The sequence below is a fragment of the Bos grunniens genome, chromosome 27 (assembly GCF_055505025.1).
Source record: "Bos grunniens cultivar Pamir isolate PY7600 chromosome 27, Bosgru_T2T1.0, whole genome shotgun sequence".
NCBI lineage: Eukaryota > Metazoa > Chordata > Mammalia > Artiodactyla > Bovidae > Bos > Bos grunniens.
In genome coordinates, this window is record NC_141191.1 from 35,068,543 (window position 1) to 35,087,055 (window position 18,513).

The window sequence follows — 18,513 nt, forward strand, 5'->3', positions numbered from 1 at the left end:
TCAAAAGGCTATTAAAAGACTTCTCCATCTACACAGTTCAGTGAGGCTGGATTTTCTTCATATATTGTACTTCAACCAAAACTAAAATTGTATTAGTAACAGGTTGAATGCAGAGGCAAATACACAAATCCAATGGCTTTCTATGAAGCCAGACATTAAAGAAATTTACAAAAATGAAAGCAATATTCTTTTCTCTGATTAAAAAAAATGTTTGGAAAATATTTTCCCACAAAAATATTTACATGAAATGGATTCTTATTTTCAAATAAATTGTTTAAATTTCTCAGTGGTAACATGTAGTACACTAAATCATGATAGACCCTGTCTACAGGGTTCTCAGCAGTTAGTATAGAGGGTACTGAGAGCCTCCCCCCAAAACTGAACACCTGGTATGGAGGCTGCATCAGGGATTTGGAGAAAGAGGAGCTTGGAATTCAAGTTCCAATTCTATCACTTAACTGATTTTAGGTTAAGTTACTTAGGTGCAGGCTCAGAAGACAGAGCATGGGTTTACAGCTCCATCACTTGCTGGTAGCATGTTAACTACCTCTGCAAATAGAGATAACCTACAAAACCCTGTTGCTGTGAGAATTAAATGGGATTATACTTGTAAAATGCTTACAACTGTACCTAGAACATGGTAAGAGCTCAGTAAAAGCCAGCTACTGTTATTAGTTACATTAGTCATCTAACAGCATCCTAGTAACTGGCTTGCTTTATCCTCTGCAGAGAACTGAAGCTATTCAGGTGTTATAAATTTGAGAAGGTATAAGTAAACTTGTGGATAATTGTGTGTGGCTTAAACAATAAGAGAGTATGTTACAAAAACTTTTAGTTTCCCTATTCTCAGCTTTTGAAGAAATTAGACTGACAAACATCCCCTGAACCCTTGCCCTATAATTTAGTTAGGAAACAGAAAAGTATTGTAAGCCCAAAGGAATTGAGGTCTTGCAGAAAACTAAATCCTCAGGAGATCTGGGCAGCTCTACTACTTAGGAAATTCATTTAAACTCTTGACCTCAGTCATGTCATCTTGTTAAGACAAAAATATCACCTCCGACCTCCCTTGCGGCTTCTGAATCCTGCCAAGCTCACCTCAACATCTTTTAAATACACCTTTTCGGCAGCCTCGAAATCCTAATAAACGCCAGGAAGAAGGGCAAAGCCCCAAAGATCTTTTTCCCCTTGCAAATGCCAACAGTGTGTGTTCTCAGCACCCAGAAGCAAAGGTCTGGACAGCCGCAGCTGCTGCCAGCTCCCTGCCCAACTTTTCAGCAGGGGGTAGCATGCCAGCGTCCTCGCACCATTCTGGCCATTAGCAGGTCAGCCGGGGTACCACGGGGGCCAGGACGTCTGTCTTCCTCTCTATAAAGTGAAGAGGCTGGGCTCGTTTATCCTTGCTCGAAGAACCTTGGCTTTCACCGAGACTTGACAGGCTTTCCACTCGTAACGCCTCAGGCCGCGTCCCTTCCTTCCAAAGACCTCCTGAGCCTTGTGCCGAGAGCCCGCGGGCGGCTTCGGAGCGGAGGGCACGCCGCACGCAACACCCACTAGTCCCACGCGCCGACCTCCAGCCGGTTCCGAGGATAACATCTCGCGCGAGTCCCTCCACCTCTCGCGACACTTCCTGCCAGCGCCCCTGCGGGTCTCCAAGCCCCGGCGGTCGCTCCACTGCGCGCTCCCCGTCACCTCAGCTCTCTGCTCTCGGCGGCCCGGCCGGCTGGCAGCTCGCCTACTGGGAGCGCGGTGGAGAACGGTGTTGGCGCGAATCCCGCGGGCCCCCAAGCTCCGCCCCGCCCCGCCCCGGCTCGCGGGGCAGGCTTCCGCGGGGACATGTCGTGCCCCTCTGAGCGAGGGCAGCAGAGCGCGAAAGGCTGTGAGGTAGCCAGGTGAGTCCGCGGCGGCCGGGCCCCGGGCCCCCGACCCGAGGGGCGGCTGGGAGGCCCTGCGGGATGGAGATGCCAGGAGCGGAGGAGGGCGCGATGCCCGGAGGCAGGGAAGCGGGGGCCCGGGAGGACCAGCCCCGGCGGGGCGGGGGGTGGCCTCGGTCTCAGGGACGCGGCCTGGGCCCTCTTGGTATCGACGGCTCCTGGAGGCGCCGGAAAGTCATCCGGTTTCCACCCGCGTCCCGCTGCTCGCTGCGGGGCTGGAGGCGGGACGGGGAGAGGCGTCCGCGAGCCCTGAGGTCTCAAACCTGGGTCGCAGGAGGCCCGGGGTCCTGGGGAGAGGGGACACGCGAGGTGGTGGAGGTAAATTCGTCTGGAGGGAAAAAAAGATAAAAAGTGGCGGAAGCCGGGGAGCGGCGGCTCAGAGGAAGGCCGGGTGTTCTCGGTCCAGCTGCACTGAGTGCCGAGATGGTCTCGCCCGCTCCCCTCGCCGGAGCCTGGGTTTCCCTTTTGTGGTCTGTCTGCAGCGTTGGTTAGTCTCTGCCGAGCGGTGAAGGGGAAACACAATGGTCAGTCTTCCTTGGGGCAAGAAGGTCACTTGCTACTTTTTTCCTCTTGAGACCTGGACCGTGCGAGTGGGCGCGCGCCTGCGCGCAGTGGCCCAAGCGAAGGTTCGCGTTTTCAGAAATTTGTACCTTCGTCCGTGCTTCAGCACCCTTCAAGGATTGATAAGAAGTGACTGTTATCTTAAATGAATAGTTTTATTTTCAGTGTTGTAATTCCCGTAATCTGGAGCCTAAAAGCAGGTGTTATTAAAAACAGTTGGAGTAAATGTTTTTGGCTTTGGCACTAGATTTATATTGGAAATTGGGGTAAAGTGGTTTGGGGTGTTTTTGCAATCAAGATTTTGACCATGCGTTTCTCATGATTCCAGTTTTGTTTAATTAAAATCGTAGTTTTCTGGGAGGATTGGGAGATCAGTGCAAAGCCCGTTGATCTAACTATAAGAAGCATTTTGTTTAAAGCCTCCTTCCCTCCCTAAAAAAAACAAAAACCAACCAAACAAAAAGCTGTTAATTTGTTATTTATATTTTAAATTGTGTGGCTGCCTTAGGTGTTGTCTTTTTTTTTTTTTTCCCAGAAATTCCTCCTAAAAATAACCCTGTTTTGTGTGTGTGTGTCTGTGTGTATGAACAATTACACTGTTAATAGAAGGAAATTTTTTTTCTGAGAGTTTTCTTTTGTCTTTTAGAGAACAAAATGTCATCAGTGGAGTCACAGCAGGAACAGTCGTCCCAGTCAGACCCATCTCCATCACCAAATTCATGTAGCTCCTTTGAGCTCCTAGACATGGATGCTGGCAGTTTGTATGAACCAGTTTCTCCTCATTGGTTTTATTGTAAGATAATAGATTCTAAGGAGACATGGATTCCTTTCAACTCGCAGGATTCACAGCAGCTGGAAGAGGCATACAGCTCTGGTAGGGTGAAAGTGATGACTTGTAACAGGCGAGGACTTACTGTCATTCCTTTAAAACTGTAATATGATAGTCATTATAGTGAGTGCTGTTTCTAGTTATCTCCTATAGCATTTTAATACTGAAGTTCTGCATTACTGTCCAGTGAGTTTATAATATTCAAGAATTTGGTCTGTATTTTGAAAACAGTGCCTATTGTAATTTCTGCATAGTTATCCAATAATGTTTCTTATGTTTCAGTTTTTGTTTAAAAAGAATGGTGGGTGGTAGTATCATACTGCAAAAGAATGAATTCTTTAATTTTTCACTTGTTTTTTCTATGCTGGTTAGTACTTTATCATCATGAGGTCATTAATTTACCTTTTGACCCCTTAAGCAAAAAATTCAGGAAAGCTTTCTTATTTACAGTTTTTGTTTTTTTTTTTAAGGGATACTATAATCTCTCCTCAGAAAAAGAGCAAAATAGTATTTGGGTATTATTTTTTTCATGTTTCATTAAAGCCAAGAATGATTTTGATGGTTTAGCCAAGAAGAAAGGGATCATTCATGTGCTTTATAACATTATTTAGCATATAACTCAGAGTTGTATTTTGGGAGTGGCAGTTGTATTTTATTTTGCTATACTATGTGCTTCTTTTCCCCTTTCCAATCCTCAATAGGAAAAGATTGTGATAGAATTGTTCCCACTGATGGGGGTAGATATGATGTTCATTTGGGGGAGAGGATGCGGTATGCTGTTTACTGGGATGAGCTGGCTTCAGAAGTGAGACGATGTACCTGGTTTTTCAAAGGAGACAAAGATAATAAGTATGTTCCATACTCGGAGAGCTTCAGCGAAGTTCTAGAGGTATTCCTTTGACCTCTTTTACTCATTTTCTTCCTTTTCTTCTCTTATTTAATAATCTTTTCTTCCTCTTTGTGACTTATTTTGTGAATTTATAAAGAGAGCTTGGTTCTATCTGCATCACAGTTTATGGCATTTCTTTTTGCAAGTCCGTTTCAGGATAAAGTAGTTTTCAGATTTTAAAATATTACAGAAATTGTTTATGTCTTTAAAAATTTTTTTCTCTAATGGTGATCATTGTTAGTATTTAAACTATGACCATGGAGTTGTTCATTTTTGCTTTTATTTTTCTTGCTCTGAAACTATTCTGAAATTTGCTTTAAATTGGAGTAGGACATTAATATTGTTGAAAGAAATATATCAAAATGTGAACAATGATTATTTCTAGTCTAGATGATGGAATTAGGACTGATTTTTTGTCTTTGTTCTGATACTTATTGTAATTTTAAACGAATTTTAAAATTTGATAAATCAAGAGAAGGAACTGTATATGTAATATCCTAATTTTGTGGATAATATACATGCATTAATATCATTGAAAGAAATATATCAAAATGTGTATTGATGTCGGAAGCCACTTTAGGCATTACTGACAGTGTATAGCTGTTTTTTTCCAGTCTAGATGATAGAGGCAGAATGATTATTTTTTGTTGATTGTTTTTTGTTTTATTCTATACTAGTGTCTGTTGTCATTTAAAGAGAATTAAAATAAATTTGATAAATTGGAGTAAGATATTCTTACTGTAATTGTTTATCTAGCAGTATTCTTGTAGAGAGGTTCAATTTTAATAGAAAAGCCATTAGAGAAATCTAATGAAATGTGTCTTGTTTTAAGGAAACTTACATGCTTGCTGTAACTCTGGATGAATGGAAAAAGAAATTGGAGTCTCCCAACAGAGAAATTATTATATTACACAATCCAAAGGTAAAGCAAATTAAGGCCCTTCTTCTTCTTCTTTTTTTTTTTTTTTTAAAGGCCCTTCTTTAATGATAGGATTGGGCTTCCCTGGTGGCTCAGAGGTTAAAGCCTCTGCCCACAATGCGGGAGACCTGGATTCAATCCCTGGGTCAGGAAGATCCCCTGGAGAAGGAAATGGCAACCCACTCTAGTATTTTTGCCTGGAGAATCCCATGGGTGGAGGAGCCTGGTGGGCTACAGTCCACAGGGTCTCGAAGAGACTGAGCGAATTCACTTTGACTTTAATGATAGGATTAAGATTAATTGAGTTACTAAAGAGAATGCAATTAATTCTTAGTGGTTTCTTTTTTCTAGCGATTCTACATAGGATAACCTTTGGAAATTTTTATATTGCATTCATAAGAATCTGCCTGCAATGCAGGAGCCCCAGGTTTGATCCTTGGGTTGGGAAAATTCCCCTGGAGAAGGAAATGACAATCCATTCCATTATTCTTGCCTGGTGACTTCTATGGACAGAGGAGCCTGGTGGGCTACAGCTCATGGGATTACAGAGTTGGACACAACTGAGTGACTTTCTCTTTCACACTTTATGTTTTGAAAGACTTGTCCCCACCCCTCAGAAGGTATTAAGATGTCTTTAATGTAGAATAAATATCTTTATTGCTCTGATCTTTTTTATTTAAGCTTATGGTGCATTACCAGCCAGTTGCAGGGTCCGATGAATGGGGTTCAGCACCTGCTGAGCAAGGTCGACCTCGAACAGTGAAGAGGGGGGTTGAGAACATCTCTGTTGACATTCACTGTGGTAATGTTAATCATTCATTTTTTTCTTATCTTCTGATATACTTGTTTATGACTTAAACTGTGGCCTTTTTCTATGACATTGATTACCTTGAGGCTTAAAAAATGGTCTTTAATCCAATGGGCTTATTCTAAGTTAAGATTAGTATTACTTGATCTAGTGAGAATCTTAATAGGTATAAAAATCTCTTTTGAAGTTGCTAAGTATATATGGTGGGATGGATAAAATTTGGGCACTACTAATCAGGAAGTCACTAAGTACAAATGAACTGCTTTAGTCCTAATTCTAAGAAATGTGATTCTTCCTGCTTGCTTATTTATTCCTGGTGACTTGTGTCCTTGAAGTTTTTCAACCAGGGGAAACTATTTTTTATTAGGACCCTGATGGTTATCCACTGGTCTCTAGCTAGGGGCATTTATGGTTGGTTTTGTAATATATTTAACTGGATTATAAAATTCCTTTTAAGTATTCTGTCAATGCCAAATTATCTGAATTTGGTAACTGCCCTCTGTTATACAAGAGACTATTCTTAGGAAACACACAAAATATTAACGGTTTAAAGAGATGTGATGTCTGTAGTCTGATAATGTATGCAGCGTACTCCCAAATGGTTCTAAAAATAAACGTGTGTGAACAATGGTAAAGTATGGAATCTGTGTGAAAAAGAGATTTTTTGTACTATTCTTTCAAGTTTTCTGTAAGATTGCAGTTGTTTCAAAATAAAAAGTTTAAAAATCCTGAAAAATTCTTTCACTGACTTACTGGGTTAGTGCAAACCTAATTGTAGTTTTGGACCATGAATTTTAAATCATTATAGCTAGGCTCAAACATGTTTTTATTAATCAAAATAGGAACCATTTCAATCAACACATTTTTGCCAACAATAAATAAGTTTTATTCCTGTAGCATAAAAATCCATGCTTCCAGATTTGACAGACTCTTTGGAAAGCATTTTTGCCTCATTCTGGTTGTGAAAGTTTTCCCTGCAAAAATTTGTCAAGATGCTTGAAGAAGTAGTAGTCAGTTGGCAAGAGGTCGGGTGAATACGGCAGATGAAGTAAAACTATGTAGCCCAATTTCTTCAACTTTTGAAGTGTTGTTTGTGCAACGTGGGGTTGGGTGCTGTTGTGCAGAAGAATCGGGCCCTTTCTGTTGACCAATGCCGGCTTCAGGCGTTGCAGTTCTCAGTACATCTCATTGATTTGCTGAGCATACTTCTCAGATGTAATGGTTTCGCTGGGATTCAGAAAGCTGTAGTGCATCAAACTGGCAGCAAACCACCAAACAGTGACCTTGACTTTTTTTTGGTACACCTTTAGCTTTGGGAAACGCTTTGGAACTTCTTGGTTCAGCCACTGAGCTGGCTGTCGCCGGTTGTTGTATAAAATCTACTTTTTGTCCCATGTCACAATCTGATCAAGAAATAATTCATTATTGTTGCACAGAATAAGAGAAGATGACACTTCAACGACAATTTTTTCAATTTTCGGTCAGCTCATGAGGCACCCACTAAGCGAGTCTTTTCACCTTTCTAATTTGCATCAAATGCTGAACAACTGTAGAAGGTCGATGCTGAGTTCTTCTGCAACTTCTTGTTAGTTTTAAGAGGGTCAGCTTTGATGATGGCTCTCAGTTGGTCATTGTCAACTTCCAGTGGCTGGCCAGTATGCTCTTCATCTTCAAGGCTGTCATCTCCTTTGCAAAACTTCTTCAACCACTGCTGCACTGTACGTTCGTTAGCAGTTCCTAGGCTAAATGTACTGTTGATGTTGCAAGTTATCTCCGCTGCTTTACAACCCATTTTGACCTTATTTAAGAAAATCACTCGAATTTGCTTTTTGTCTAACATCATTTTCATAGTCTAAAATAAGAATAAAATAAACAGCAAGTAATAGTACTTAGCAAAGAAAGAAGGTGAGAAATGTGTATTAAAACACATTTAGATGTTAGATCTATAACATAATCACATTTATTTAAAATGTTTTCCAATATCAAATGGCAAAGTTCAACAATGCAAAAACCGCAATTACTCTTGCACCAACCAAATATTTTTAAGATAAATTAGAAACACTTTTGAGATAAATTAGAAACAAAGTAAAATCGCAATATTTTTACTAAGTAGTGAAATATAGGAAAATATGTGTCTTTAAAAAAAAATCTGCTCATATTTTAACTTGCCCATTTCTATTACCTACTTATTGTGAATGTTTGATTTTAGAATACATGACTGGTTATACTGAATAACTTTTCTTTATAATTTCACTTGTAGGGGAACCTTTACAAATAGATCACTTGGTTTTTGTAGTCCATGGGATCGGACCTGCTTGTGATCTCCGCTTTCGAAGCATTGTACAGTGTGGTAGGTTCGCAAAGCGTGTCAGGTTAGATCATGTAAAGGGACTGTTAGTGCTCCTCTGAGCTGAGATAGTGTTGTCTTAGGCTGTCCTCTTAGCTGCATAATAAGATTTGGAGAGCTGAAGACAGGTGGCAAGGTAGTAAAGCCTCCCAGCTTAGACCTAAAGTGCTAGTAACTTCCTTAGGCTAATAGGTTTATACTCTTAACTAAGTTCTTGAGTGAATAAGCCTTCAAGTCTGATAAAATTGTTTTATGATGTGATTGTCCTGTATGTAACTATTCCAGATTTAAAGGGAACCATAAATATGTGACCATAAAGATAATCTAGTTTAAATGAACAACTGAAACCTACATTTTTTTAACTTAGACTGTGATAAACCTCATGATACTCTGGAATATTTAGGTCATTAACTTGATTTCATGGGGTCGCAAAGAGTCGGACACGACTGAGCGGCTGATCTGATCTGATCTCTGAACTTGATTTTGAAAGGTAGTATTCATAGTCTAATTGTCCCAATTTGGGAGTCTTATCCTAATGACTAATGCTTCTAAGCATAAACTTTCTAGAAGGTTAAGATCAATGTAATATGAATTCTAAACATCAGTGGTTTTCCTAAAATATTGGATAATGAATGATTGTTTGAGTGCAAGGCCAACTGACATCGTCAAGTGATTCTTTTAAAAAAATGAAAACAGTTCATCTGACACAGAAGTTTTGAAGTTAGCGTGTGTGTGTTTAATGAAAATGTTTTGTATAGTATAAGCAGTTCTATATGAAAGGAGTGTCTTTTCCTATATGCAGTATTAATTTTTCTTAAATATCGCTCTAGTTTTGACTCTGGTCAGTAGGTGCTCTAAGCAAATGTAGATGAGTGTGGTATAATCGTATGATCTGTTGCATCCTAATTCTGTGAATTGATTGCTTCACTGTTAATGCATTAGTTAATTTTCTTTTCTAGTTAATGATTTTCGCAGTGTTTCTTTGAACCTGCTACAGACTCATTTTAAGAAAGCCCAAGAAAATCAGCAGATTGGGAGGGTAGAATTTCTCCCAGTCAACTGGCACAGTCCCTTGCATTCCACTGGTGTAGATGTGTGAGTAGTACTTTACACCTTTGAGTTGTTACCTGTGATTGTAATGTTTTCTGATCATTAATATGCTTAGGAACATCTCTGCTGTTAGCTGAGAGTGTATATAAAATTCTGTTCAACAAAAAACTTTTTGTACTTCTGTGTCATTTTCTTAGAGTTACATTATTAAGTGCTGAACAATCCCTTTGTTTAACCAGCTTGGGTCAGGAGTAGGGAATGGTGTGTATCTTCTTCGAGTATGTTTTAATGGCTCATTAGTGTTTATTATTGCAGCTTTACTATTTCTTTAGCATAAAGGAGGTTATGGAATTTAAGTTTTCTGCTTAAAACATCTTTCCTTTTTTCAGAGATCTGCAGCGAATAACCCTTCCTAGCATTAACCGCCTCAGGCACTTTACAAACGACACGATTCTGGATGTCTTCTTCTACAACAGCCCCACCTACTGTCAGACTATCGTGGACACAGTCGCTTCTGAAATGAACCGAATTTATATACTTTTTCTGCAGAGGAACCCTGATTTCAAAGGGAGTGTATCCATTGCTGGTCATAGTTTAGGTAATGACATAGTTTAGGACTATCATATTTTATGGATACCTTTTAAGTATTTTTGAAGTACAGTGTCTTTTATCAGTGTCAGATTCAGAGGTCTAGAACTGGTGTGTGATGAAATATTAGGAAGGGGTTGGAAGGGTGATGGTGGATTGGAAAGAAAGACTCCCTACTTAGTAGATTTTGCTACATGGGTAATTGGCTTATTCCTTTTTTGTGTAAAAGGCAGCTGTTCAGTGCTAATGATTCAAAATTGTCCCCTATTCTTCTGTTTTACTTACAGGTTCGCTTATATTGTTTGATATCCTAACAAATCAGAAAGATTCTTTGGGAGATACTGACAGTAAAAAGGTAATTTAGATGTTCAGATAGGTTTTCTCGTATTATTTCTTAGGGATTTTTAGATTTTAGACTTTTTTTCCCACTTAGTCTCATACCATAATATTAAATTTACATTTATTTTAATTTTAACAGATTTGTAATTATCTCTGTTATTCTTGGATGATAGAAGCAAAATAGTAATATGCTTCTATAAATATTTGCCACATTCTAAAATAATTATGGAGTGCCTGATGAACTATGGACTGAGGTTCGTGACATTGTACAGGAGACAGGGATCAAGACCATCCCCATGGAAAAGAAATGCAAAAAAGCAAAATGGCTGTCTGGGGAGGCCTTACAAATAGCTGTGAAAAGAAGAGAAGCGAAAAGCAAAGGAGAAAAGGAAAGATATAAGCATCTGAATGCAGAGTTCCAAAGAATAGCAAGAAGAGATAAGAAAGCCTTCCTCAGCGACCAGTGCAAAGAAATAGAGGAAAACAACAGAATGGGAAAGACTAGAGATCTCTTCAAGAAAATTAGAGATACCAAGGGAACATTTCATGCAAAGAGGGGCTCGATAAAGGACAGAAATGGTATGGACCTAACAGAAGCAGAAGATATTAAGAAGAGGTGGCAAGAATACACAGAAGAACTGTACAAAAAAGATCTTCACGACCCAGATAATCACGATGGTGTGATCACTCACCTAGAGCCAGACATCCTGGAATGTGAAGTCAAGTGGGCCTTAGAAAGCATCACTACGAACAAAGCTAGTGGAGGTGATGGAATTCCAGTTGAGCTATTTCAAAACCTCAAAGATGATGCTGTCAAAGTGCTGCACTCAATATGCCAGCAAATTTGGAAAACTCAGCAGTGGCCACAGGACTGGAAAAGGTCAGTTTTCATTCCAATTCCAAAGAAAGGCAATGCCAAAGAATGCTCCAACTACTGCACAATTGCACTCATCTCACACGCTAGTAAAGTAATGCTCAAAATTCTCCAAGCCAGGCTTCAGCAATATGTGAACTGTGAACTTCCTGATGTTCAAGCTGGTTTTAGAAAAAGGCAGAGGAACCAGAAATCAAATTGCCAACATCCGCTGGATCATGGAAAAAGCAGGAGAGTTCCAGAAAAACATCTATTTCTGCTTTACTGACTATGCCAAAGCCTTTGACTGTGTGGATCACAAGAAACTGGAAAATTCTGAAAGAGATGGGGATACCAGACCACCTGACCTGCCTCTTGAGAAATGTGTATGCAGGTCAGGGAAGCAACAGTTAGAACTGGACATGGAACAACAGACTGGTTCCAAATAGGAAAAGGAGTACGTCAAGGCTGTATATTGTCACCCTGCTTATTTAACTTCTATGCAGAGTACATCATGAGAAACGCTGGGCTGGAAGAAGCACAACCTGGAATCAAAATTATGGGGAAAAATATCAATAACCTCAGATATGCAGATGACACCACCCTTAGGGCAGAAAGTGAAGAGGAACTCAAAAGCCTCTTGATGAAAGTGAAAGAGGAGAGTGAAAAAGTTGGCTTAAAACTCAACATTCAGGAAACGAAGATCATGGCATCTGGTCCCATCACTTCATGGCAAATAGATGGGGAAACAGTGGATACAGTGTCAGACTTTATTTTTTTGGGCTCCAAAATCACTGCAGATGGTGACTGCAGTCATGAAATTAAAAGACGCTTACTCCTTGGAAGAAAAGTTATCACCAACCTAGATAGCATATTGAAAAGCAGAGACATTACTTTGCCAACAAAGGTCCATCTAGTCAAGGCTATGGTTTTTCCTGTGGTCATGTATGGATGTGAGAGTTGGACTGTGAAGAAGGCTGAGCACCGAAGAATTGATGCTTTTGAACTGTGGTGTTGGAGAAGGCTCTTGAGAGTCCCTTGGACTGCAAGGAGATCCAACCAGTTCATTCTGAAGGAGATCAGCCCTGGGATTTCTTTGGAAGGAATGATGCTAAAGCTGAAACTCCAGTACTTTGGCCACCTCATGCGAAGAGTTGACTCACTGGAAAAAACTCTGATGCTGAGAGGGATTGGGGGCAGGAGGAGAAGGGGATGACAGAGGATGAGATGGCTGGATGGCATCACTGACTCGATGGCCATGAGTCTGAGTGAACTCCAGGAGTTGGTGATGGACAGGGAGGCCTGGCGTGCTGCGATTCATGGGGTCGCAAAGAGTCGGACACGACTGAGTGACTGAACTGAACAGAAAATAATTATGGTTATCTTATTTCATTATAAATATGCACTGCTGCTAAGTCACTTCAGTCGTGTCCAACTCTGTGCGACCCCATAGACGGCAGCCCACCAGGCTCCCCCGTCCCTGGGATTCTCCAGGCAAGAACACTGGAGTGGGTTGCCATTTCCTTCTCCAATGCATGAAAGGAAAAGTGAAAGTGAAGTCGCTCAGTCATGTCTGACTCTTAGCGACCCCATGGACTGCAGCCTCCCTGGCTCCTCCATCCATGGGATTTTCCAGGCGAGAGTACTGGAGTGGGTTGCCATTGCCTTCTCTACTGATCTGTTATTAGAGTTACAGAATCATTGAATTGAAATGGAATTTGCGTATGAGGAAATGAAGAATGAATTGAATGCAAATTGATATAGTTTATAGAAATTCTGCTTGAAAGCTGTCCTTAAACACTACTAAGAGCTCAGGGAAAGTTTTGTTAATGATGATGAAGAATACTTTAATAGTCATTCATTCACCAAGTCATTTATTTAAAAACATATAAAGTTTTAATCGACTGCAAAAACTTAAAGATCAATCACATTTTAGTTTATATTTTGTATACATTTCAATTTAGTCAAAGTTAAGATACTGTGTGGCTATCTTACATAGTGCTTTTCTTTATTGCAAAGTAGTAGTAATAAAAAAATCTAAATGAATTTAGACAATATAAGTTTTACAATTTAATTTTTAGGATTTGCCAAGTATTTTCATGGATCAAGGAGATACACCAACACTGGAGGAAGAGTTGAAGAAACTTCAACTGTCTGAATTCTTTAGTATCTTTGAGAAGGAGAAAATAGATAAGGAAGCTCTGGTAAAAATAATCTTTTAAAACTGTACACTCTTCCATTTTCAGTATTTTTATTGCTTATTTTCATCATACTGCTGGCTAAGAGTCTGCCCTTTAGAAGCATTTTAGTCATACATACTTTATCATTAGTAATGCTCTTTAGCATTATTTGTTGTTTTTTTTTTTCCATCATATAAAGTGATCTTTTTTTTGTGGGAGTTCAAAGTTCAGAGGAGCCACGTTGATAATAGGAATAGAGCAAAGACTAAAATCCAGCACAGCTCTGAAAACATGAGAGCAGGTGTAAAGGCCACTGACTTTTCCAGCTCTTATTTTGTTACACTTTCCAGAGCTCTACTTACGGGTATTTGCTTATTTTTTTGCCACCTCAGGTGTGCCTTTTTTTTTTTTTTAAGGTTTGTGACACATTTGTTCATTTAACAGGTATTTACTAAATACCTACTATGATCAGGCAGCTGTACCAAGTATGAGGTAGAGTGCTGATAAGGCAGATATCGTTCAAACCTCATGGTACTTATAGCTTAGTGGAAGAGACATAGATGGCCAAACACATAATTAATTACAGCTGTGCTAAGTTCTAAGTAGGGAAAGTACACAGTGGTTTAGGAGTATACCAACAGGATGAGCTGATCTAATCTGGGGGAGCGAAGGAAGACTTCATCAGGGAGCAGCCCTTTAGCCGATATCTGGATTGTTGGTGTGTTTTCTGCTCTGTGTGTCACTGCTCATGTGCATGAACAGGAACATAACCTTTCTCAGGAATGGAACATCTGAGGAGCGTGGAAACCGTGGAGGATTTTTCTGTCATGAAGTTAGATACTCCTTTCTGTAGGCTTTTTTTTTTTTACAATAGTATCTGTATTACTACAGCATTGATAACTCCAGAATTGATATTTTATATTCCTTTTTTAAACTCCTTTATTAAGAGATAAAGTTATTAATGATGCTTTACCACTGGGGACTCTTAGTCATGTAAAGCCAAGAACAACAGAGTGCTTAGGCCTATTCCTCTCAGAGAATAGGACATTTAATTGATTTTATTTTGCCTAGAAATAAAAACAGTGTTTGATTTTTTATGCTTAGACTTTATGTACAGACAAAGACCTTCAGGAAATGGGAATTCCTTTAGGACCAAGAAAGAAGATACTAAACTACTTTAGGACCAGAAAAAATTCAATGGTATGTGCTTGATATAGCTTATGGGATTAAACAGTGTTCTGACTCCCTTGTACCCTTGTGCATTTTGAGATGTATAGGGAGCTAAGCAGTTGTAAAAATTTACCTTTGGCTCTGTTTTTTAGAAACTAAATACATTTTATTAATATCTTTAAAAATATTATCAGTGTCAGAAGTCTTATCTCCCCTGGACTTCTACCATTCAATTGTTTTCGTTTTTTGGGTAGCTTTATAACTAGTTTATTGAAATATATTGCACATCACATACCATAAAATTCACCCTTTTAAAATATACAATTCAGTGGGTCTTGGTATATTCAGAGTTGAATACCCATCACCACTATCGAATTCCAGAACATTTCCATCACTGTAAAAAGAAACATCATATTCAACAGCAGTCACTCCCCATTCGTCATTCCTGTGAACCACTGATGTATTTTCTGTCTCTGAATTTTCTTATTCCGGATATTTCTTATAAATGAAGTTACACGATATGTGGCTTTTTGTGACTGGCTTCTTTCACTTAGCATAATGTATTCAAAGTATAACCACGTTGTAACAGTACTTGTGCACTGAATATTTTTGGCCACTGAATTCCTTTCCATAGCCTAGATGATTATCTTTCAACTGTTCAGTAGGTTGCTTGGGTCTGGTTTAAGGCTGATAGAGACATAGTGTCTGCTTTGATTAGAAAGGCATAGGACTGCACTGAACTCAGCAGCCCCCAGCGCCCCACAGTGCTCTGCTGCTGTTTTCTCTCATGATGGTTGCCCAAAATTTCAGTTACTATCCAGATGGCTTTGTACAGCTTTCATCATTTCAGAGCATGTAGGGATATCAATTCATAATTTAAGGCAGCTTTGGTTTTCATTAGTTGTATTTTGTTTTCTGAGAGATTCTTAAAATTGTTGACTGTCGTTTCAAAACCTTCCCAAGCATCCTTTTAAACCGGTAGAAAACTGTATAATCCTTTGGATATTTTTTACTACTTAGCAGCTCCACAGAACTATTGTTTATTCTTTAGGGTGTTAATAGACCAACCCCTCAATCACCTGCTGGGGCAAATATGTCTAATATCCCCAAAGAGTCGGAGTTCTACAGTAGTACTAATGGTCTGGACGTCGGCATTGGGCAGGTAAACAGTACTCATTTTCTTTGGTCATTTTATTGTTTGCCATTTGTATTGTAGAAACAGATGTAACTTTTATTATCAGTAAGAGATGCTTTTATTTCCTTCATCCAGGTGCCTGTAAAATACCCCCGGCTTATCTATAAACCAGAAATATTCTTTGCTTTTGGATCTCCCATTGGAATGTTCCTTACTGTCCGGGGACTGAAAAGAATTGACCCCAACTACAGATTTCCAACATGCAAAGGTTTCTTCAATATTTATCACCCTGTAAGCATTGGACAGCTCTTGTGATTTTGCCTGAATGTTAGGGCTTATTGGTGAAGAGCATATGATAGTCTATTGTGTTGATTTACTTTTTTCTATACTATTTTGTACTAATGAGAAAATTTATAATATGAACCTGGAAGTAAAGGGGACAGAACAAGTACATTTAAAAATAAATGAGCTTATAATTATTCTTATTCCTGAGACCATCATTATGATCAGCAGAGGTATATGTAACTATTGTTTTCTGCATGTAGTTTGATCCTGTGGCCTATAGGATTGAACCAATGGTGGTCCCAGGAGTGGAATTTGAGCCAATGCTGATCCCACATCATAAAGGCAGGAAGCGGATGCACTTAGGTATGTCTTGAGTCCAGAACCTGATAATTGTAGACCTTCTGGTCAGTGCAGGCTGACTGGACCTTGTTCACTTTGTTTAGCTATGTTGAGCCCTTTTATCTCCGTAAACCATGTAGCATTCTTTTTCACATGTGTTTCAGAACTGAGAGAAGGCTTGACCAGGATGAGCATGGACCTTAAGAATAACTTGCTAGGTTCGCTGCGGATGGCCTGGAAGTCTTTCACCAGAGCTCCATACCCTGCCTTACAAGCTTCGGAAACTGCGGAAGAAACAGAAGCAGAACCTGAGTCAAATTCGGAGAAGCATAGTGGTCAGTGACTCTGTACACAGTGATTACCTGCACCGGGCCAGAGAACAGGGACTCCCTGAAGTCTGGTTCTTATTCTCCCAGGGTCTTCTTAACTTTCCCCTTGTTGTTGAGAACCAGCACTAGACTATGAGTCCTACTGGGCCTTCAGCTCTGCTGGTTTCTGTCTGTCATCAAATAGCCACAAATTGTGGAAACACATTATTTGTGAGGGAAAGTGTTAAGAGAAGCTGAGCATCTAGTAACTAGGCTTTAAACCATTCCCCACTCAGGCACTGTGGTGGTGATGCTAAGAGCCTACACTGTGAAGAACCTTGCTTTTACCGGGGAATGTTTGTGTATTCATGGGTCAGTTTTATTTTCCTGGCTGGGGACTAGCTGGGACACTTCTTTTGATTGCACAGTTAGTTCGGCATTCTTTTGCTTTTTAACTGCAAAAGGAGTTTCTTTTCAACTGCCTAAGGCGATCTAACTGCATTTAGTTTGTAAACCAAAGAAAGTGAAAGTGAAGTCGCTGAGTCGTGTCTGACTCTTTGCGACCAGTGGACGGTAGCCCACCAAGCTCCTTTGTCCATGGGATTCTCCAGGCAAGAATACTGGAGTGGGTTGCCATTTCCTTCTCCAACCCTGCTTGCATTTAGTTTATAAACCAAAGATAAATGGAATTAGCTGTCAAAGGTATGGGAAAGAAAGGGGATTGGATAAAATCAGTGTGGCTTGAAAACAAGCTTTAAGGGCATTGAGAGGAGAGAGAGAGCTTTCTGAGCAGAGTAGCTCCTTCTCTGCTGAGGCTGGAGTGTAAAGGGAGATAAGGACAGCCTTGGAGGGCTGGAAGCTTCTATATTCTGACCATGGTTCCTTCACATCCAGATGTTAACACAGAAGAGAACCCTGTACCAGTGAAAGAGGAAGCCCCCCCTATCCATGTGGGAATGCTGAATGGAGGCCAGCGCATTGACTATGTGCTACAGGAGAAGCCCATTGAAAGTTTTAATGAATATTTATTTGCTTTACAAAGCCATCTGTGCTACTGGTAAGTGTTTGTTTTTGTTTTGGGTTTTTTTTTTTGTCTTCAGTCACTCCTTCGTGTCTGACTCTTTGCGACCCCATGGACTGCAGCACGCCAGGCCTTCCTGTCCATCACCAACTGTTGGAGCTTACTCAAACTCATGTCCATCGTGTCAGTGATGCCATCCAACCATCTCATCCTCTGTCATCTCCTTCCCCTCCTGCCTTCAATCTTTCCCAGCATCAGGGTCTTTTCCAGTGAGTCAGTTCTTCCCATCACGTGGCCAAAGTATTGGAGTTTCAGCTTCAACATCAGTCCTTCCAATGAATATTCGGGATTGATTTCTTTAGGATGGACTGGTTGGATCTCCTTGCAGTCCAAGGGACTCAAGAGTCTTTTCCAACATCACAGTTCGAAAGCATCAATTCTTTGGCATTCAGCCTTCTTTGTTTATTAAGCCTTCAGTGCTCAGCCTTAATTATTTATTAAGACCAAATATTTATTATTTGTATTTATTTTAAACAACATTTATTATTTTTTTAATGACAACCATTCCGAAAGGGGTGAGGGGATATTTCACTGTGGTGTTGAATTTCCGTGAGGATTAGCGATGTTGAGCACCCTTTCACGTGCCCATTATCCCTCAAATGACATGATTGTGCTATTTTGTATTAATAATTATGAATAAGCCATCATTTAATCCCAAATGAGCACTGCCCTATCCTGCTTTTTCTACATCTATCAAATACCTGTGATACAATGAGGACTTACTTCACTAAGCATAATATTCTTTAGGTCCATCCATGTTGCTGCAAATGGCAGAATTCTGTTATTTTTTATGGCTATGTATTATTCCATTGTAAATATGTACCACATCTTTATTTGTCTGTTGATGGATGCTGAGGTTGCTTCCATACCCTAGTTATTGTGAATAGTGTGGCTATGAACA

At 39.9% G+C, this 18,513-nt stretch overlaps 1 protein-coding gene across 9 annotated transcripts in view; it reads left to right on the forward strand.

Annotated features, from left to right (window-relative positions):
- The first annotated feature begins 1,861 nt into the window (after positions 1-1,861).
- DDHD2 (DDHD domain containing 2) overlaps positions 1,862-18,513 on the forward strand; it is a 38,714-nt gene continuing 22,062 nt past the window's right edge. For 4 of the 9 annotated variants that reach the window (XR_015156205.1, XR_015156206.1, XM_086380269.1 and 1 more), the window contains exons 1-16: positions 1,862-1,889; positions 3,139-3,366; positions 4,023-4,210; positions 5,043-5,132; positions 5,811-5,931; positions 8,198-8,287; positions 9,244-9,379; positions 9,724-9,932; positions 10,210-10,277; positions 13,196-13,318; positions 14,399-14,494; positions 15,516-15,626; positions 15,735-15,890; positions 16,145-16,247; positions 16,388-16,558; positions 17,426-17,588. Coding sequence is in view for 7 of the 9 variants with exons in the window: in XM_086380269.1 (XP_086236395.1) it covers positions 3,147-3,366; positions 4,023-4,210; positions 5,043-5,132; positions 5,811-5,931; positions 8,198-8,287; positions 9,244-9,379; positions 9,724-9,932; positions 10,210-10,277; positions 13,196-13,318; positions 14,399-14,494; positions 15,516-15,626; positions 15,735-15,890; positions 16,145-16,247; positions 16,388-16,558; positions 17,426-17,588 (2,045 nt within the window). In the remaining 2 variants the exon portion in view is untranslated. Of the gene's footprint in view, positions 1,890-2,056; positions 2,250-3,138; positions 3,367-4,022; positions 4,211-5,042; positions 5,133-5,480; positions 5,932-8,197; positions 8,288-9,243; positions 9,380-9,723; positions 9,933-10,209; positions 10,278-13,195; positions 13,319-14,398; positions 14,495-15,515; positions 15,627-15,734; positions 15,891-16,144; positions 16,248-16,387; positions 16,559-17,425; positions 17,589-18,513 lie in introns of those variants that run through there. The other 5 variants (XM_086380272.1, XM_086380275.1, XM_086380276.1 and 2 more) reach the window with 4 other exon arrangements.